At 37.4% G+C, this 22108-nt stretch overlaps 1 protein-coding gene across 2 annotated transcripts; it reads right to left on the bottom strand.

Moving 5' to 3' along the window:
* Positions 1 to 2112: 2112 nt before the first annotated feature.
* Positions 2113 to 21863, bottom strand: lima1b (LIM domain and actin binding 1b). 2 transcript variants are annotated; one of them, XM_027001928.2, is made up of 11 exons: positions 21776 to 21863; positions 16133 to 16302; positions 14693 to 14738; positions 10362 to 10751; positions 7091 to 7145; positions 6144 to 6241; positions 5544 to 5627; positions 5329 to 5365; positions 5008 to 5078; positions 4341 to 4480; positions 2113 to 3953 (listed from the first exon to the last, which is right to left on the bottom strand). In XM_027001928.2, exons 2-11 carry the CDS (start codon positions 16252 to 16254, stop codon positions 2864 to 2866), a joined length of 2133 nt encoding a protein of 710 aa, XP_026857729.2. In that variant the 5' UTR covers positions 16255 to 16302; positions 21776 to 21863; the 3' UTR covers positions 2113 to 2863. The 2 variants fall into 2 exon arrangements, with proteins under 2 accessions (XP_026857729.2, XP_026857730.2); XM_027001929.2 differs by having other exon boundaries at positions 16133 to 16280; positions 21776 to 21857.
* Between the last annotated feature and the right edge of the window lie 245 nt (positions 21864 to 22108).

Raw genomic sequence — 22108 nt, 5'->3', positions numbered from 1 at the left:
AAAATATCTAGAAATAGGGTAAATACTAAACATAATGTATCTTTAAGGTTTATGTAAAATAACAATAAGAGTCTTATTCTAATTAAAAGTCGTATTTTTAAAGGTGCGATGTCGGCAGTGTTCCCAGGAGTTGTCCTTGAATAACAACACGTCCTCAATGACGAGACACCTTCGTGCTAAACATGAGAGGACATCAGCACCACATACTGGTGAAATCGTGAACCAGAGAAGAAACGGATTTAAACCCCAACACTGTGGAGAAACTTTTATTCTTAAATAAAAAATTGTCAGCATAACTGTTCGTTTGGGCTCAGTTTAATGAATTGAACACTAGCTCCTCTTCTATATTATGTTCTGTTCCTAGTTAACCACAAGCACAATCAATTAAATTCCACAGTCACTATACCAGCAACGTATTTCCTCAGAACATATTTTCAACCTTTGTAGACGATTTTTATACTCCCTATATACCCCGTCATAGTCCCTATAAAATCATGGTTTCATGATTCACAGATGAGTGGTAACTTTGTTGCTAATATATGACTGATTTATTTTCCGTAGGCCTTATACATTCTATAAGCAATAATAACATTCAAGCATTTAATTGCAGCATTTTAATAATTAAACATGATTTTCAGCGGATCTGAACAGATACGAGTTGAACTGTAAGACCACACAGCATTAACACGCTTGATCTGCAGGCTGCAATCATTTTTTTCTGGCCAACAGATGTCACTCTTCTCTGATGTTGGATTTCAACGCTCCAATGCAGCGAATCTTATTCGGCACAATCAGGAAGAAGCTCCTAAAGCTTCAATAGTGCTTCATCCGCCCATCACTAGATTAAACAAAAATATACAAAATCGAACATAGTCTTAAGTTAACTAAATACAATCTTGTTTAACAAAAACACTCAACAATTTAAACAAATCAAACAAATATTTTGAATAATCAAGATAATTGAAAAAGTAGGTGGATCTCTTTAATAATGGCTTATTTAAAAAAGGATAATTAAAGTCAGGCCTTGTGATCAATAGTTAGTCCCTCCCAGCTTCCATGGTTTCCCTGTCTTGTATATTTTAGTTCCATTCCATAGTTTCGTTTTCTCCGCCCCTCGTTTGGTTTTCCATGCCCGTCACTACTTTCACCTGTTCCTCGTTTCTAGTCTTGTTAAGTTCATATATTTAAACCCTGTCTTGTGGCCTTTTTCTTGGCTGTTTGTTGTTTGGTTGTAGGTTTGGAAAGTTGATAGATCCTGGTGCCAGCTCTTCCGGGCTGAAGCAGCGCGTGCGCGCGCGCACACACATAACCATCCACATAATGCAAAAGAAAATGTGTTTAATCGGACCAGGTCACCTTCTTCCATTGCTCAATGGTCTTTTTCTGATGCTCATGTGCCCAGTGTAGGTACGTTCGGTGGGGGATGGGTCAGTGTGGGCACTCTGAGCAGTCTGCAGCTGTGCAAGCTGTGAGGTAACTTTCTATTATAGCCAGCATTACCTTTTTCATCAATTTGTGTACTGTAGCTTTTCTGTAAGATCGGATAAAGGCACATGAGTGATCCATGGGCACCCATGAACTTGCCACTGATTGGAATTCCTTGGACCACTTTTAAACCACTGCAGATCAGTACACCCTGCCATTTCGTAGATACTCTAACCCAATCGTCACTCATGTCAAAGTTGCTCAGATTCTTATGCTTGCCCATTGCTCCTGTTTTTAACAATGAATTTCAAGAAATTATTCAAGAACTGACTCTTCACTGCACTTGATCTTCACTTGCATTGTTGTTGAATTCACCTTCCAATGATTTTAATGTCATGGCTGACTGCTGTATACAGTATGTGCGTCTAACCAAAGTTGACTTTGAAAAAACTAATCAGGAATCAGTAAATCTGTCACTAGTCTAAATGAGCTTGTGTGCATTGCTCAGCACAAAATCTATAAAAATAGTTCAATTTTAAACATAAGAATAACATGCATATATTTTACTGAATAATATTCTTTAGAATGCTTTAGTCTATGTAGGCTCATGATGTCTAAAGTACCAACACAGAATTCTACAATAAATACACTTTTTTTTGCAATATTTATTAAATTTGAGACATTACATATTAAAATAATCAGCATTTTAAAGGATTTTTTGGTCTCATATAGAGTAGAATATTTTTGTAAATTATTCTAGCTAGACAAGTTAATCACTAAGACAGGCACCATGTTTTCAAGCACATAAGACAACCAAATGATAAGCCCATTAATATAGAATGTTCCATAAAATGTAGGCTTCTGACCAAAAGCCTGGGAATCCTCAAGGATAAATACAAAAGGCTGTTTTTTTTTAAATGCATACTCAGAGTAAGAATCCCTTTAACATTTTTTATTATAAAACATACTGTAAAACTTTGAATTTCTGGTAATTACCATTTTCTTTATTTTGTTCTAGATCAAAGCTCCATACAGCATTAAAACAACTAAAAGAGATTTGCAGCAAATATTTTAACCAGTTTAATTATTGCCATTTATTTTTCAAAGCAAAAAAACAACAAACAAACAAAAAACCCAGTGAGAACATTTATTCAGACATAAAATATTAAGATAGCCAAAAAGATTGTAAAAATGACTTTTTCCAGGAATTAAAGCAGACATAAGCATGGTTAAAAGAAAAAAAAAAAAAGAGTACCAAAAATATGCGCTTCTTTTTTGGTACAGTATTTAGCTAGCCAGAAAATGAGATGAAAACAAGAATACAGACACACTGAACTGAGACAAGAATCGAAATCAGGCCAGTGGACTATATTGCTCTTGCACCTCTGCAATTGAGTGTTGCTGGGGAGAGTCAGATGTAAAGGTGGGATGAGTGCTTTCACACTTCAGCCACTTCCTCTTCATCCTCTTCATCCTCATAGTAGCGGTTCCTCTTGATCATCTCCTCCACTGTCAGAGCCTCCTCTGCTTCCTCTCCGTCCCAGAAGCCTACGTCTACAGAGGTCCTGTTGGCTTTGTTCTCTACCAGGGAAGGAGTGGAAAGGTGAGAGGATCTAGTGGACTTGTTGAATAATTTCCACTGTATCTCCTCATCCTCTTCATGGTCATCAAGGACTTCTATTTTCGTCGGCTGTGGCTCTTTGAGGATTGACTGGGGCACGTTCTCCTCCGGTTTAGGGAGATATTCCTCATCCTTTTCCAAGCCCTTATAACTATATATAATTTTGTGGTCTGTGAATGAGGCCTTCCTGGTTTCTTTGTTCTCCTCCATTTTCTCCTTTACCTCCTTGCCTTGGATATTTTGTGCTTTAGAAGCAAGCCAGAGATCCTCCAGTGATCCCTGCCCTACCACCCGGGACTTCTGGCGCTCTTGCTGCATGGGATTGGTGGACTCCAAGGAAGGGACCACAGAGAAAGGGCGGCTCCGCTCTTTGAGGGAGGAGCTACGCCGCAGACTCCTCAGTTCTGCCCTCTCTGTACTCTCCATGCTTGACTGTGCCTCTCCCTCTGGAGGCCACTTCGGTCTAGACACTCTTGCTGGTACCCTTCCACTCTCAGCAGCTGGACTCAAGATGCGGGGACTAGTTTCCCCATCAGCCGGTGGTGGCCAGGAGATCTTCAGCCTCCTAGTCTCCAACGAGGTGGCTCCTTGGTGTTTTTCTGTTGCACTCTTCATCTGAGCACTTTTCTCGAGAGAAGCCGTGACATCAGTGACTTTGGCCAGTAGGCATTCATCCACTGTCTGGTCTAGAATATGTTCTGAGATGGGCTTGGCCAGCACAGGCTCCGCTGCAGCAGGTTTCAGCTTTTCTGAATCTTCGGTAACGTCGTCATCGGTGCGGGCTGTCCAAAGCTCCTTATGGGGCCTGTGACCAAAGCCCTCATCATAGTTGCCCTTAGACTTGAAGAGCTGGTTGAAGTGAGGCTTGCAGTAGATGTTCCCATGGAGGGAGGCGTAGTTGGCCAAGCTAACCAGCAGAGGGCAAATATACATGAGAAAGGGGGAAAAAAAACCTTCCTTCCATAAACCTTTTTTTCATCCAGCTGATACACTGCTCTGAACCAAAGTCCAGGGAACTTCCAAAAACACAGCTTGTCTTTTAAATGCTGATCAAGTAAAACATTTATAATATTGATCAATGTGTTTTAAATATTAAATAAATTTAAAAATCCAGTATAATTAGTAAGCCAGTTGAAGTTACATGAGTGGTATGTTGGAAGTGTGTGCTTCAGTGCTTAAAAGGCACAGTATGACCTTACACATTAACAATGAATGGAAACTATTAGTGTTTGTACCACACTAAACTTAAACAAATTAATTGGTTTTTCCATTGTTTACCCTTTTAGGATCTTACCTGAGTTTGTTTTTGCAGTATGCACAGCGAAAGCAGGTGTTGTGGAAAACTTGTTGATTGGCCACCAGTTTCTCTAGTGAATAAACAGTCTTCTGGCATGCTACACAAATCTCCCTGACCGAAAAACGGAACTTCTGTCCCTATAAAAGAACAAGTTTCATAAATGGCACTACATGAGACTGGGATAGAAGCTAAATCTGTTACGCGGAGTTAATCAGATTACAAACTGAGGGACAGCAATTATTCTATGAGTAGTGTATCAGTGGATGTTTTGCATTAGCATTTAGTTAACACAAATGATAGTAGGCTTCTGACCATAGATCAAAGAGATCAAGCAGCATTAAGAACAAGGAGAACAATTGAAGAGGAGACAAAAGCCATTGTTTACTGATGGTAATGCACTTATCCAGAGCCCTCCTGACAAATAGCAAAAAACAAAAAATAATAATCATAACCCACAGACATAAATGACCACTAGTTTTGCACAATATATGTGCAAGAAATGTATGGCTTAATGATATGTGACAAATGTTGGTAGTGTTAGGTTGTACTAATAATTGAAAAAGGTATACTGCTAAGCCACCAAGAGCTGACTCTTGGGAGGAAAAAGAATTGAGTGATGTTTAATTGGAGAAAACACATGCAAATTACACCACAGTTCACTTACCCTAACCAGTCTGGGTGTGTCGTTGTCCTCTGGCTCAGAGACTCCAGGGCTTGCTGCATTAGCTAACACCCCTGAAGGAAGCACACCCAGTTATATAAATAAATAATGCCTAAAACTAATTTATGTAATCAGATTATTACAGTGTTCTGGCCATGCACATTACATCTAAAATGGAAAATAAAATCTACGTTTTTGCAGAAAAGACAAGACTTTTTGATACCATTCACTTCATCAAGGAGATGATATAGTCTATTTTTATGTAAAGGATATTGATGACTTCAGTTTGGGCATGAATGTCGGGGTGGGGAAACACTAACTCACCATTGGTCTGTGCACTGTTTGACTCTGAGAGTGAACTCTGCAAAGGAAGAAATATAGGGTAGACAAACAAAGACAAGGAAAGAAAAAAAGAAAAACAAATAAATGAAATAAAGAAAATAAGAAATGAATAAATTAAATGAATGAATATGATATTAAAATCTTAATCTTAAAAATGGGGTTAAAATGTTTCACATTCAGAAACTAAACAAACATACCAGTGTCTGTCTTGTGTCACCAGGGGGCACATTTTCCTTGTGGTCTAAGGTGGAAGGGCTGGCTTCACTCTCAGACTGGTTAGACTACAGAATTCCAATAGAGCATATGAGTGCTTTATTATTTATTTATTTAGATAGATAGATAGATAGATAGATAGATAGATAGATAGATAGACAGACAGACAGACAGACAGACAGACAGACAGACAGACAGATAGATAGATAGATAACATTGGGTGCTTCTGTGAATTTATCATGCAGGCCTTGCTCATTTGTGTATTTTGTCGCAGAGAAGACAATGCCTAAAAGGACATACACAATAAAGAACAGAATACTTGGCACTCACATGGCAATAAGTATGAGCTACGTACAGCTTTGGATTTCTTAAATACCCATACATGATACAGCATCATGTAATGTAAGTGGGGAACAGCTTCTGTGATCTCACAGAATATACTGAGATACAGAAAATCAGTTTATAAAATAACTCAACCTACATGAATAGACTACCATAAACATATAAATGAGTCTAATGATATAATCCCCACAACCATTTAACATGCATATATCACACACACATACACACAAATGTCCACCTACTGAGCTTGGTTGGGTATGGGATTCATGTTTGTACACAGCAGCCTGATATTTGGCCATCCGGTCCCTTAGAGATTTAGTCCGCTCCAGCGATACCAAACCTAAGAAAGAGCATTTAAGGAAAATTTGTTTACTTTCAGACTATATGCATAATTATACTACAATTACATAATTACATAATAATTACAGTTAAAACATTTGGAATCATCGGTTTTATTTTAATCACTAAATAAACATTATTGCAAACATAAAAGTATTCAACACCACACAGGATGTACATATGTGTAATTGAAAACACATGCTATTTTTAAAGATGTACTAGAATGTGTATTGGGTATAATAGAATTCTGATCATGTGCTAGAACAGTCTACCCTCTGCTATGTTCTTTGAATAACACAAGTGTGAAGGACCTTGACAAAAGAGACAAACAGGCCCTTTATTTCTGTATATAACCCAGTTTGTCTAAACATGGTGTCATGTTCAGTAATCATTAATGTTTGAGGTTACATTATAGTCTTCTATTATGTCAATTGTCTTGAATGTCAGTAAAATGGTAAAAGACTTGGACAAGAAGCAGTAGTTCTCTCACAAGAATTCCAAAGACACAGATACTTGAAAGTGCCTTTCTGAAAGAGCTTTTTTATAAAAGCTAAATTGCTTATATGAATGCATACAAATTCTGTTATATGCCCAGTTTTTGTATTTTACATTGTACATTACACCGTTCCAGGAATCATGTTGCTTTATTGTACTTTTTTACCCTTTCTTTTATTTTGCACTTACAATATATACATCCCACATGGCTATGAGCAGGAATTTCAGTGTAATGGTTTAATTAGGCAATCCAAACTTTGCCAAACTTCTGAATGCAAGTCTGATGTACTGATGTACAATTTGCGTGTGCATAAATTTCTCTGAGTAACAGAGTCTGGTTAGGCATGTCGCATACCTCGGTCTCCCAATCGGATATCCATGTCTTCTGAAGTGCTGCTCTGTCCTCGTGCCTGAACAACAAAGCAAAGAAGAAAAAAACTCAGCCTACTAGAAAGAGATTCGAATTGTAGCTCATTCCACAGAACAGGGTTAAATGTAAAAAAGGTGAAGTACTTATAGTTGGATTCCAATCAGCCAGAAAATCAGGAAGGAAGAGAGCAAAGGAGAGTGCACAGACAATCCACACGCACAGCTGACTATAGCACTCCTCTCTTCCTGTCTCCCTCTCTGTCTTACACAGGAAACCACACACACGCAAAGGTGTTATCTACTTCCCAAGAGTGACAACAATCTTAACATAACAAAGGCTGAATACAGAAACCCCTTGGACTGAATCCGTACTGTAAACAAGCTTGGTAGAGAGAGACAACATTGGTCTGGAAAATCATTAGCATAGTAAAAATACCCATTCATTTGTGTCCAAGCTAAATAAGCCATTGTAATCAAGCAAGCAACTGAAACAATGGTGTAAGTTTGCTTGAGATACTTCAGGAGCCCTTTGCGAATTTGTTTTTTTAAGGTGAATAAATTAAATTTGGGTATAGTCAGAATGGGTAATCAAATAAGGAAAAAAGAAAACACACACACAGACACATACTCTTTTCATGAATTAATTTAAGAACTATTGTGAGACAAACATGCCACCCTGCCCATCCTCCCTGTACCCATCCCTACCAATTCTCTCAGCAGCAATTATTTCCCTATACACCAATTCCATACTCTCTTATGAAATTCTACTGACATTGCTAAAATGTAAGTTTTAAAAAATGCACGTGCACAAATGCATTTGCAGTATAAGTACACATCAGTATTTAGAATGACCTAAACACAATGTTTTTTCTATTATATTCGTAACAAGTTTCTAAGTTTAAAATATCAAATATAACAATAGACAAACAAAAATAAGAATGCAAATAACTGATGACAGACAAGGAATCTTAAAATCTTAGTCTTAATCCAGGACACATCTTAATGAGTGGAGGATGTCACATGTTCAAATCAGATTATGCCAAGGTAAATGTCCTCTTCAGCAAGAAAAATGAGTCATGTCAGTGACAATTACAGAAAAAGCCACCCAAATACCACACAAAACAGAATTAATTAGTCTAAATGATGCCAATTTTGGAACTAATGATGAGCTAATTAGCATAAACAGTTCCAGTTTTGTATCTGTTTATAGTGGTGAAGGTCGTTTAATATGATGAATATTTTGTAAATTTGAATTTGATAGAATTTGATGTTACAATGTTTACATGAAGGCTTAGAGGTTAAAAATAATATTTAAAAAATAATAACAGCAATTATTTTTCTTTTTGAAGATATAATTTTTCATCAGTGCATAATTTTGGGCAGTGGCAGCTCAGTGGTTAAGGTTCCAATTGACTAGTAATTGGAAGGCTGCCCGTTCAAGCCCCAGTACCATTTGCTTCTGCTGGGCCCCTAAGCAAAGATAAAGGCATCAGTTAAATGCTATAAATGTAAACTGTGTCAACAATGTTATTAAATGTTTTCAAAATAAACTGATTAATTAGTGAACTGGTTAAATACATTAACTTCAAATTAGGTATATGAAAATGTACTGAATTGATGTACTTGTTTTCAGCCAGGAATCTTATTTATCTTATGCTTCAGCTAGGATTGTTATCCATAAATAACTTTACTTGTGTTCTTGGTTTCCATCGTTCGAATGTTACATTATGCACCAGTGGGGACTGAGAGAGGAAATGTAATACAAGTATGCAGAGCAGAAAAGTTATGGGTTGCAATATGAGCTGTTGTCACAGCTGTATGCTCATGTAAACCTTATGAACAGACCTACATCTCACAAAATTGTTTTACACCCTCTGATGCTCTATGATGAACAGCTTCATCTCATCAGGGATCTAGCAAACAACAGGTCACATATAATGTCCTCACCTTTAAGAGCGCATAGAGAGAAATATGATCATACCAGCTGATTGTACTGTTGACCTACTAGCCTGCATTCACTGTTGTCTTAGTATGACCTTTATTTACGAGGCATTGCTTGGGTTTGGCAATAATCAGCATGTAGCCAGTATGAGCCAAGAGATACAAGAAAGGCATGGCAAAGGTAAGCAGTCGAAAGTGAAAGAGTGGCATGAGCAGAAGAAGGGGGAGAGACCACTATTTCACTGCGAGTTATACTGTGTATGACACGAATAAACCAAACTTGAATCACTTGAGACATGTGGATTGTAGCTAGTCAGCAGGAGGCTTGTTGTGGAGGCTGTGGGGGGTGGGGCAGGGAAGTGTTAAGGATTGTGTGCATACCTCTCCCATGACATCATTGCTTCAAGACAACTTCGGCACAGCGCAGCTACACTACAGCTAGTGCAGTGAGGAATGTGTGTGCAAGAGAAAAAAAAATATAACGTAGCACTAACAGCAGACTTGCTTCAATTAAAGTGCCATACTTCAATTAAAACAAGCATGGAAAAACATGTTAAAGGTTTGTGTGTAAATGTGTAAAATGCAAGCTGTTGTTCATCTTTGTTAATATCAAACTTCTAATGCACATTTTTCACTAGAGGAAAAATCTGACTAAGGATTCATGAGGAACATCCATGTTAAAAGACCAGACCAGACAAAACAGGCTTACTTTGTCATCTAATTACCACTTCACTGAATCAGCATTTTTCTGAGGCAGGAAACTGTGCCACTGTGCCAAAGTGTGCCACTGTGCCAAATGCATTGTCTTTCCATCAACACCTTTTAGTGAAAGTTACAGAGTTGGTTTTTACAAGGTAGTCCATACCTATTTAGTTGTCTTAACACTTAGAGTCAAATGGAAAAGTCACTAATGGACAAAGTAATTTATACAAGATTTTTAACAGGAATAGTTTTTTAAAGAGAAAAAGATAAAATAGATAAAACTTATATATAGAATGTATTTTTAAAAAATAAGAATTCTGGCAAAGCCATTTTTCCAACATAATTATTTATCTATAGCTAGTTTCAATTTTTTAATGAAGTCATTAAAAACAAGGCAAGGACAAAAAAAGCATATTTTTATGTCCAAGAGACAGTGAGACGGAACACCAGAATTCCAAGATGAGTCAGTTTTAGAACAAGTGTGAAACAGCATGATAATAAACATCAATAATTAGAAAGAAGGAGGCTGCATATATGTATGTGTTGGCATATATTCATGTATTCATCTGTACTTGTACATTAATGTAATCATCATTCACATGAACCTGTCTTACCCTGCCTTCCCCTTTTTCAAACATCATCTTGAGGCTGTTGAGAGGCATGCTCGGCTTATCCAAGGGTGAACAGGGGGAGGTTGGAGACAGCAGACCCCCATGGTCCTCTTCCTCATCTATTTGCCTTTCCTTCTTTGCCTCCATCCCCCCTTCCTTTACTTCCTTGAGCCTTGTGGGTTGCTCCCAACGGGGCACGTGCTGCCTGAGACTGCTGTGCCGGGTGAGGCGTCCCAGGCGGCCCAGAGGGTGGGTCTCTGGTGTGGTGGGTGGAGCTGTGGCAGTGATGGTTTCGGTCGTTGGTTCGGGCTGCACCGTGTGCTTCTGCTCCCAGCGCTTCTTCAGTAGGCTGAGGTTACCTGTGCGTAAAGTAGGGGGGAGGCTCTCGACAGGCTAATGGAGAGATGGAGGAAAAAGTAAACAATGCAAAAAAGAGTCAATGGAGACTGACTAAAGCACAAATAAAGTTAAATAGATCTGTGTTTAAGTCAGTGTTATTGGTCCATATTGGTTCTGTGTACACTCATGCATATTTGTGGTATACCTCTGCTCTCCATAAAAAATAAGAGTGCACTTTTTGTTTCTTAAGGTGACCCAAGATAAGGTAATCAGTCTGCATTAGGCAGACATTTGTATTCTTGGAATGGACAAGACAAGCAAGCAATTTCTAAAATGTAGCCTAGTGGACACTAATTCAGTGAAGCTGTCCAGTGCTAATGTAGTGAAACCACACTGGCATTAATAAAACATAGCATTACTAAGACAGCTCTAAGCAATATCTATGGGCCAATAACTGCCAGCAAACAACAGTCACTCCATGACCTACATGACTATACACACACAACTAAAGGGGGTGTCTAAATTGGCATAAGTTATTTTGTTTCAGTGCAACTTAGTTAGTATATCCTCAATTAGTATATCCTCATTATTCACAAACCAAACAGCCATGCAATGACCAAACATTTATGGAAGAACAAGGAAGTGACTACAAAAAAGTCCTTATTATCTCATTGTACAGTATATAGTATATAATTAAGCCCAAAGCAAATATATTTCCTCATTGTCTAAACCTTGTCTCCCCCCTACTGCCTCTGTACTCCAAGTGAAAAATGAGACAAGAAAGAGAGGAGCTCCCTACACTTACACAATTGCTTCCTCAGTGAAACCAGTTAAAAAAACAGACAAAGAGCAGCTGTAGGAAATGACTGTGAAGACCTGGTGGATGAGGCGCTTTATCCACAGTTTATTCCACTGCTCCACTGCTTTATTCTCGCTGCTGCTTCCGCGCTTGTGGCTTTAAGAGTGTGAGCTAGTGATAAAGCTCTCCCAGATGTTTAGCAGACAGAAAAACTTGAGGTGTAGGTCCCCCTCCCCCCTGCCAAACTGCCCAGAGGGAGGAAGAGTGAGACAAAGGGGGCGAGTGTGGAAGAATGAAGTGAGAGTGAAGTAGGAGAAGAAGAGGAGGAAGGAGAGAGGAAGACAGTGAGGAAGAGTCTGAAAAGAGGGGAAAGGACAGATAGGTATCCAGAAATTCGGACAGTGTGCTGACGTGGGAGAAAGAGAGAAAGAGAACTAGTAAGGGGAGTTCATCGAAACCTTTAGGCAGGAAATGAAACATTTGTGAGGAAAATTAACTCTTTCATCTCCAATTGTAAACATTTATCTTAGCTAATTTGGGACACATTTTTGTTCATACAGGCTGTTCAATATTCAGTTAGCCTAAGGAATTGGACAATACGTTTGTATATCAAACTTTGGATGGTAATTTTACAGTTATGAAACTAAGGCAAAAAGATAAAAATGATAAAAGTATGAGCCTTTCTCTCAAAATGATTCAATTACACCCAGAACACTGTGATATTGACACAACCATAGGTAGATATATAGAAAAAAATGCAGTGTAAGTGTGGGGTGAATCCTGTCACAAGGTGAAGGAAAATCATAATACAACTTTATGTTGTACTGTTGACTGACAGGTGAAGAGCAACAGCTGGTGTATGAGGAAAGGTAAGGTCAGGTAAATGCGGAACTAGAGAAAACCAAAAACAAAAGAAAAACAGAACTTAGAGCAGTATTGTGTTTTACCGATGGCTGTATTCACTGCCACTGATGGAAAGATTGCATTTCATTTTCTAATCTTTGTAACCTTTCAAAACTAGACTTGTTCACCAAAAGCACCACAGTGTTAAAGTCATTGTAAATAAGAGTGTGTTCAATATGATAGTCGCACTACTATTTAATAATCTTTGTGATGTAATGGTTTTGGAAAACCTAGCCCTGATGAATTAATTTGCTTTAATGGTTGATGAACTATAGACTTTAAAGCTCAGTATACATCTGATAATCAAAGCAACAAAAATATTTGCAGTCTCAGTGTAACGAATGTGTTTGACTTTCTTAACAAGCATTAAAGACAACTAGCTATGGCTAACTAACTAAGACTCACTTTTAATTTGAGTCACATTAATTCTCTTAATGCCATGATACACATGATGCATGCTTAATGCATAAGCTCCTTGTTCATACAAGTTGTATAAACACCTTATTTTAGAAATATTGCAAAAAAAACAGAAGTTATTTAAAAAGAACATTTAAACCATTTAATCTAGTAACCATGAATTATCAAATTACCTTAAATATATGTATGGATATTTGTGAAAACTACAGACCCATTCTCAATGACAGCATCGGTAGTTCCTGACTGCCTGAATCTGTTTCCTTTTCTGTTTGTCACATTAAGACAGGTCTATTCTTCTCTGACAAACCAGTCTTGTTCTCTTCTTAGTCAGATTTTATACATAAGTAAGCAGCACAAGGCAGAAACAGGACTATATACTACTTAAGTCATCATAATTTCAATCAGGTATTTTGAACTGCTGTGAAAACTTTACACAGCATAGCACTTCAAGCTGAACCTTGAAGCTGAACCCTGTCAGAATGAGTGTTTACCTGCTATGGTGTAGACCTAATTACCCCAGTGTTAGGTCCTCTACTCCTCTGCACCCACCAAGCCATCCACATTTTTTCTCTTGCCTGAACCAATACATTAAGAACACTGGCAATCACCTCGTACTGGCACGCTTTGAGCTGGGTTATAGTAAAAACATGGACAGGCTGGTGGGTCCTCAGAACTGGGTTGAGAAACAATGTGCTAAAGAATGGGAATGACAGCCCTGTCATACAAACACGACATTCATTACCACTCCACATATTTCTGAAGTACAAACGCCATTATGTTAAGCAATAATCGATGGTCAATTTTAAAGGGGAATAAAAAGGTAACCATAGCATACATTACCCCCAGTGTAGTGATTCCCAACTTTGTTAGAGAGAGATATCCAATCTTATGTTGGAAAGAAGTTTACTTCCATTGTATACACAATCTCAACAAATACACAAGCCTCATTATGATGTCTTTTTTCTATAATACAATTTTTAAAATTTTCTAATTAGCTCAATTCAACAGGTAGAACCTATTAGTAAAATCAACTAGACAATACAAACTCTTGTCAGATCCGTACCATAGTGTCACGGTACGGCCCCCTCCTCCCAAAAGTGTGTGTGTGTGTGTGTGTGTGTGTGTGTGTGTGTGTGTGTTCGCCTTCATGGCCATGCCCTCTCCATGTATCACACCTGTTTGTTGTTTGGTGTCAATAAAGTTTGTGTATATAAAGTCTTGTTGGTTTGTTGTCGGTGTTTAACCGTACGTTAGCCTGTGTGCTACATTGCCTTTTGTTGTGTGTAAATATACATCACATTGTTTTACTTGGCTCGTTCGTGTATCCTGCCTAGCCTCCACGCGTTACACATAGCAATGCAGAATTTCCCTACACATCTGAAACGGCTTTCTGCAATGAATGGGATCATTTTAAAAAGAAGTGAATTCAAAAGGACACAAGAGCGTTAGACATTCATTTGCACTGGCTTATTTCTATACCTGCAAGTTAAAATATCATTTTGCAAAGAACTGAACTATAAAGAGTTGGGACTTGACAGTGCAGAATTTACTATTATTGTTTCCATTTCAGGTATGCTGTATGTTGTGAATTCTGCATCTTCTGCACTTTCAGCAGAAACGTCAAAGCCGAGTCAACTGCTAAAACATTATGATATCAGAAAAGCAGCAATAAAAAGTAACTGACACAATTTTTGAAAAAATCCACTTAAAACTGCTTAAGCCCTCATGTACTGAAACAGGCAGATTCATGTTTGTGCACATGTGTTCATGGGAGCATGCATGCATGTGCTTTGTGTGTGTGTGTGTGTGTGCACATGTGCATGCATTCACAGCATGCAAAAGATGGAGAGAGCAGAAACTAGTATCAGAAACTTACAGATTTTATCTTGTTGGCATTTGCTTCCTCTGCAGCCTTCTGATACCTGAAAGAAAAATAATAATCACCTTTAAAAATAATGCACTTTTGAGATTTAGCATGAGATACAGCCTTTTTCAGTAACTAAATGCTAAATTTACCCTTTATTACCTCTAGTGGGAAAAGACAATATCACACTTCCTTTACAAAAAGTTACTCATTCATATACCATCCAGGAGAGGGCAGTAGACCATGGGGTCATTTCAGAAGCTCATGAAAATAGCTGAGCTTTAGCAGGTTGAGGCTTAAGTACCACAGACTGCTCGTGTCTGTAATAGCAGGAAATCTTTCTTCTTGCTTCCTGGTGGGGCTCCATCACTAATGCTAAATAATCAAATCATCACCTGCTACCAAACAGTAGAAAAGGGAAACAGAACAAATCTAACTGTTTTTTTAAAGTTTCCTCTGGACAAACCCACCTCAAGACAAAATAACACTCCAAAATTATGGTGCACTTTGTAAGACATTCATAATCAGCCCTTTGTCCCATCCTAGTCCCAAAACATGAATCTACCTTTGGAACTGAGGTCTTTTGAACATTATAAGTAATTTATTTGTTTAATATAATTTCTAGGTTAGCAAGGTAATTTTGGGCTTACTCATCCAACTTTGGGCATCAATCAAAACTACTTCAAGCTGAACCTGTTAGGTGACTACACAGTAAGAGTTTTTTTTTTTTTTCCTGTGCTGGAATCAAAAGGCATCAAACAATAGGTAATCTGAATTTACAAACCTGACCCATGAGCACTACTACTCTGAAAGACCTGATGTGACTCCTCACTTAAGGGGCACTTTACGATCTTTTCTTGTAAAAACTGAAATAAAAATGCTCATCTTAATACAAAAAGGACAATCTGTGGCCCTAACTGACCTTCATGGATGCTTCCATGCTACACAGTACTGCAATGCACATTTTAAGATGAACTGTCTGATTTTTAAAAGCACCAAGGATTTTTTTTTACTATATACTGTATGCTTCAGGTGGAGGCTATAACATTTTGGTATGTCATTAGAGCCATCCATTCTTCTTCCCCTGTGTGAGCCAAAATATGCTGATACTACTAAAGCAACAATAGTTCTGGTTTTGAAATTAGCCATATTCTCCAAGGCAGTGGTGTCTCAGTGGTTAAGGTACTTCATTTGTAATCAGAAGGTTGCTGGTTCAAGCCCCTCCACTGCCAGGTTGCCACTGTTGGGTCCCTGAGCAAGGCCCTTAACCTTCAATTGCTCAAGTTGTACTCAGACATAATTGTAAGTTGCTTTAGATAAAAGCATCAGCTAAATGCTGCAAATATAAGGCTTCTAGAAAGCAGTACAGGTTCAAGTGGCCCACAGTCAGGATTCCAGCAGCACACACACAGCATATACAAACTAGGAATAGGTGTAGGGCATGTCATTTACTTGGAGAAACGTTCAGCGATGGCATTGGACTTGCCACGACCACCAACCAATGAGAGTTCTCTTGCTGTTATGCGTAGTGACTGTGAAGCCCACTGTTTCCGACTGAATGATCTTGCCTCCATGGTGCTCTACGCTGACACTCAGGACACTGATGGAGAAGAACAGAAAACCTGCATAAAAATAAATATTTTCACTATTTGGATGTGCAGGAAAACAGCTTATAAACAATGACATTATAAAATCATAGCAGCATCAAGAATGACACATTAACATCAGTACTAGCATATGTCTTTTTATCAAGGTTTTCATTAAATTAATGTAATGTTCTTATCCATTTCCTTTATTTTTTTTTGTGCCAAGTTGCATTAATGCCTTTATTTCTTTAATACACAAGTTACAGATTACAACACTAATTCTACATTATTATTACAGCACTAACACTATACATTTACAGTAATAATAGTTTGTGGGTTTTGTGTACTCTTTGTGTCATAATTTACTATTTTTTTTGAGAGATTCATGCCCATAGAATTATGAATGCGTTATATAGCAAATACTTATAAATACTGCACCTATGTTTCACTTATCTACTTAATTGTTTGAAAACATCGCTGTTAGTGAACAACATGGATGATATTTTCCTTATGAGAGGTCTTAAAGGTACTATTTTGGGTTTCAAAAGTTTCTAGAGCTTTAAATATAAGAATCAACAGTAAAAAAAAAAAAAAAAAAAATCCATATTTTGGGATTCTAAATGTACGATTTTCTGTTAATAAAGAAGTCAAAGGATAATTTTTTAAAATGTTGGTGTTAATGAGGGGTTATAGGTCATAGATAAATTACACAAATCAAGAGGGTTGCTTTATATTACTGTCTAATTACATTATTGCATGTTCTTAATATCTGGATATACTAGTTCTGTGTTTATGTAACGTCTTATGTTTGTAAAGCTTGTACATTTACATTTATGGCATTTAGCTGACTTGCACGCTTGTAGAAATTCTATCTACAACCAAGCCTCTGCACTCCAAACAAGAATGCAGTGTCACATGTATTCATTTCATCTGTCCACACAACCATCTGATTTCAGTAGTTAACAAGTTCTTATGTTTAACAGAAGACAATAACCCAATTAAAGAAATTAAGAAATTGTAATGATCATGCTTGCACTAAAAGCAACTCTTAGGTATCCTATATGAATCTACACAGACTAGCAGTCTCCAGCATTGTTCCTTGAGATTAGATGGGGTAGACACAACGAGAGGGTTACACTCCAGGACATCATTATTCAACATGCCCAAGCAAGTCTTATACTGATTGCATCACTGATTAGTCATGTTAGGCACAGTGAAGTAATAGGTTTCAGCATCTGTTAAGCAGAGTTCCACTGGTAGATATGGTAGATTGTCATTGTATTTCAAGAGGATTTGGGCTTCATAAATCCTCAGTCATGGAACAAATACACAGGAGAGCATACACACAGTATAGAACCAGGGAATTGAAATCAAACCCAATAATAAAGTCATTTTAAATATTCGTCACTTAGCAACAAAACATTTGTGTTTATAATGACTAATATATTTGTCTAATATATTTGTTACTGGCAGTATTAGTCATTCAGTAAACTGTGATGATGAATAGAGAATTCTAAAATATCTCATTTATGACAGCATCGTCAGGCTTACATCATTACAGCCACACCTATGCTTACACCCTCTATTGCAAGTGTAACGTGCAGGACTTTGACCTGCAAATGTCAGATGTTGCTCCCTGGATGACTGTGACTTGGCCCAGCATTCTTTAGTTTGATGTTTGGCATCAAAATTCCATTTGGACAAGTTATAACCTGCTCAGGAGATATAAGATGCAGTTGCTGACCAGGTTTTACAAAACCTTTGCATTTAGAACTGAGTTAAGAATCTAAAATTCTTATTACAGCCATGAAAATAATTTGCAAAGAATTATCTATAGTTAGTGTTTCTCATATTACCCAGCTGTTTTAATGCATGATAGACAAAAAGGGTGGTCCTAACTATCTTCACAGGAGTGAAAATATCTTACAGTCTGCTACTCTTGTTCCATACTTATTCTCTGACAGCTATGATTTTGATGGACAAGAAAAACATCCACTGCAAACCGGAAATTAAAACAGAAAGGATCATGTTCTATAAACCCCTGCACAAAATGTGACTCTACTAAGCTGAAGGTTTAGTTTTTAAGTGCACTCCATATATCTGTAAGAACACAACATATATATTTTTGTGAGCTAATATGTTGTGTACAAGGAAATCACAAAGAAAGCATCAGCAGTTTCACTTGATACAGACCACTGCCAGCATGAAAAATAATGTAGATATGTTGAGGACCAAAAGGTGTCAATAAATTTTCCTTCTCAGCCTTAGTCAAAAAACCACTCTATGCTGAGCAGCCCTGGCCCATGCTTCACTCACATTTGTGTCAGTCCATGAGTTCGGAAGAAATTATTACCTTTTGCCATATTTTATAATGAGGGAGTAGGGGCATGAGGAGGATGGGCACCCCCTTTGAGTCTTGGTTCCTCTCAAGGTTTCTTCCTCATGAGTTTTTCCTTGCCACCGTCACCCCTGGCTTGCTTACTGGGGGGCTTGAACTTGGACATTCGTAAAGCTGCTTTATGGCAACATCTGTTATAAAAAAGCTCTATATACATTTTTTTCATTATGATTTGTATGAGATTCCCTTTTATGATATTGGTTGGCTATTTCATGACATTTTGCCCAATATAAACCCTGAAACTATAATATTTCGATATTTCATAATATTACCTTTTTTTCTAAAATACCCCCCCCACACACACACACACAAAAACTTTGTGAGGTCTGAGACATTTATAATAATGTTATTAAATATTTATCTCAACTATTATTAATATGTTATGTAATCTATTAAAGTAAACTTCAATAAACCAGCATAAATGTATATTCTTGGAGTGGAAGAAACAATTAATGTAATGTGTCTGACAGTTGCAAAACATTTTCAAATTTCCACATGTAGACTGAAGACTCGTTTGAAAAGAGATCTATTTTGGTTAAAAGAGACCCCCCCCCCCCCAAAAAAAAGCTGATGCACGTGTGTTCGAAAAGGGTTACCAAGCTAGGATTTCAAAAGAATTTCAAGTGATTATATATATATTCCAAGCTTCTTGAACATTCAGCCCATCTTAAGCCAGTTTCTTCCACAAGAGAGGCCTGGAAAGAAGCAGTGTAAATCTATACTCTATCCTTTTTTAAGGATCTAAAAACATAAGTGATGTTCCAAAGAGATCACCTACATGTAGAGCATACCAGACATGATGTCTGATTTTTACAAAATCTGCATTTTGCAAAATCTGCATACAAGAATCCCTGTTATGGCTGAAATGGTGGAGTGTTGTTGAATATACTGTGGAGTATACATTGTTTTAGGCTGCGTTGCCCAAATCAAGTCCAATGCCTTTTACACAGTACTACACAATACTCAAGCAGAATATCTGAGCTAAATGGCTTGTAAAGTGAAATTTTACTACAGCTGCATTTATCAGTCATTTTGTTGTAGTTTAAGTAAATCTAAAATCATTTTATATAGCTATACAGCAGCCTTGTTAAGCATGTTGTTACATTCTGCCAACCACACATGAGGTTGCTACATTCTGCCCAGCACATACGAGCTCCGCTATTATCACTATTTTTAAGGCTATGAAGACTTAGAGACCAAAGTTCTGTAGTTTTGTGCTGTATGATTATGTGCTGTCACTAGCCTCTCATGTTACTGATTAGATAGCATCAAACTGCATTTTTGGAGTAACTTCCTTAGAACTGCATATCCAAGATTAGATCTGAAATTACTTTTAGGTCATGTGGTGAGTGTAGAGCAAAAAAGGGATTCAGAAGGAGATTAATAGAGTAATAATGTCTTTGCATAAGAAAAGCAATACACTTATATTCAACATTCTACTCACGCATTTAATCCACCTCTGAAATTGGCTAAAATGAAGAACTGAACTGGAATTTTAATCCTGCTCACCTTGAAAATAGGCTCTTGGACAGAATTTAAAAGAATACCATTAGTTATTCAGGTTCTACTAAACTGACTTGTGTACCACAGAATAGTAGCAGACTTGTTTACAAGTTAATGTTTGTCACAGACCAGGATCTATTATGCAGACTTTTGGCCTTGCAAATTTCAAGAACTATACTATTCCCCTGCTTTTTAGAAAGTGAGAGTTAAAAGAATGTAACACTTCCTGTTGTTAGGACTGTAGCTTTTCAGGTCACTCAAGCTCACTAAAGCAAGAAACTTTGGACCTGAACTTTGTGTGCCACTATGCTAGGAATGGTGGGAATACCCAAAGCTAAAAATGGCATGACAAACACACCAATAGAATGGCAGAAGAATCGATCATTTCTGAATCATACAGCACTGCATGATTCAACTACCTTTAATCCTTTTGGCTTTTTAATCAGACTCCAAAGATAACATTTATTTATGTTACACCTTGAGAATATAAATAATTTAGTTTAATCAACAATCATTGTAAATGGGTTTAAATTAGAGTAACTACTAATCATTTTAGACATCAACTTGATTTCAAGCATATTAAATTGAAGTTTTCATAAAACTACCTCTAAACTAAATGTGTTGTATTCTGAAATGGTTTTACTGTAGTGACATCACTGTATTACCTCTGTGAACCGAAGCACTGTAACTCATTCAGTTATCTTTTCAGAGATTTCTTTTCAGGAATCCTTTCGATTCTACATATTTTCACTGTGCAGAAATGATCTACATACCCAAATTTGACACTTTGGACACGATATCATAAATTCACAGAATTCCTCTCAGATAGATGCGTTTTAGTTGAATTTTTAGTTCACAGTATAATGCTTTCTATGTGACCTATAAAAATATTCTGATGATGATGGGGAATAACATTGCCTATATAAAATTGCGACAATCTAAGTTGAGGCAGTTTGAACCATGGCTTTGGTCTCATTCCTTAGACACATGATTAATTTATTTTACTCCTCATTAAACATTCTTGAGACATTTTATTGCAGGTGTTACCACACACTAGACTACCAATAAAAGGCTATACTTTAACAAGAAAACAAAAAATATAGGGAAAAGAGAAAGTGAAATAATATAAAATCAACATAAATAAAATACACAATTGTACAAAGAGACTATACCTTTTAAGAGGTAAAATACAATGCCTTTTCATCAGCTTTGTGTCAACAATCAGATTTAAAAACAATACCAAGTGTGACCTCTTTGTCAGAGAATATAATACGGAAACAAACTGGCAGTCAAACTGGCTCTTCATCTGTGGCCAAAGTATAAGGTGCTAAAAAGCTGCCAATCCCTTCATTAAGATCAACTGTCTCACACGAGTTGACTAATTCAGTGCTTGAAGCAGAAACACAAGCCAAGGACATTCTGAACTCAATCGATATTATTCTGTGTGGATAAGAGTACAAAGAAAAATACCACAAAGATGACCATTCTTTCAACCTGCTTCAGTAGTAGCAGCACCTTGTAGCAGTTTCTGCTTTCATTCAACATTCTCAGAATGTTTGATAGTTCTCTAACATATATGTTATCATAGAAGGACAACATGAGACCCACCTCTGTTGTTCAGCTGCTTCCCTGCTGTACCATAAAGTTTTATATTGTTTTCATGTCCAAGTTTTAGTTAGGCCTCTCCACACCTTTGCTGCGTCACCTGCTTCTAGAGAAAGACCTTAGGACACCTGATACTGCTTTCATGTGGGCGGCGTTCAGTGTGAGTTTGTAAAGGGTGGAGCTAATGGGGGAGGCACAGCAGGGCTACATCTCATTCAGACTAAAGAATGTTCCCTTCCCTTCATCTGTTCCCTTAAGAGAGTCTGGCTGTGGTATAATTGTAATGCATATGTTTTAATGAGTGCACCTTAATGTGCAAGAGAAAATATTGAGAGA

The sequence above is a fragment of the Electrophorus electricus genome, chromosome 20, assembly GCF_013358815.1.
Source record: "Electrophorus electricus isolate fEleEle1 chromosome 20, fEleEle1.pri, whole genome shotgun sequence".
NCBI classification, from domain to species: Eukaryota; Metazoa; Chordata; class Actinopteri; order Gymnotiformes; family Gymnotidae; genus Electrophorus; species Electrophorus electricus.
Note: the sequence above shows the minus strand (reverse complement) of the source record. Positions and strands in the feature narration are given on the sequence as shown.

What these genes read in the sequence shown, in the direction of transcription:
- lima1b (XM_027001928.2), bottom strand. Translation starts at nt 16,254, where the DNA reads ATGGAGGCAAGATCATTCAGTCGGAAACAGTGGGCTTCACAGTCACTA. An exon ending in ATCGCTGAACGTTTCTCCAA is followed by an intron (nt 14,739 to 16,132) that starts GTAAATGACATG and finishes TTTTTCTTTCAG; the next exon opens with GTATCAGAAGGCTGCAGAGG. An exon ending in CCCATACCCAACCAAGCTCA is followed by an intron (nt 5,628 to 6,143) that starts GTAGGTGGACAT and finishes GGAATTCTGTAG; the next exon opens with TCTAACCAGTCTGAGAGTGA.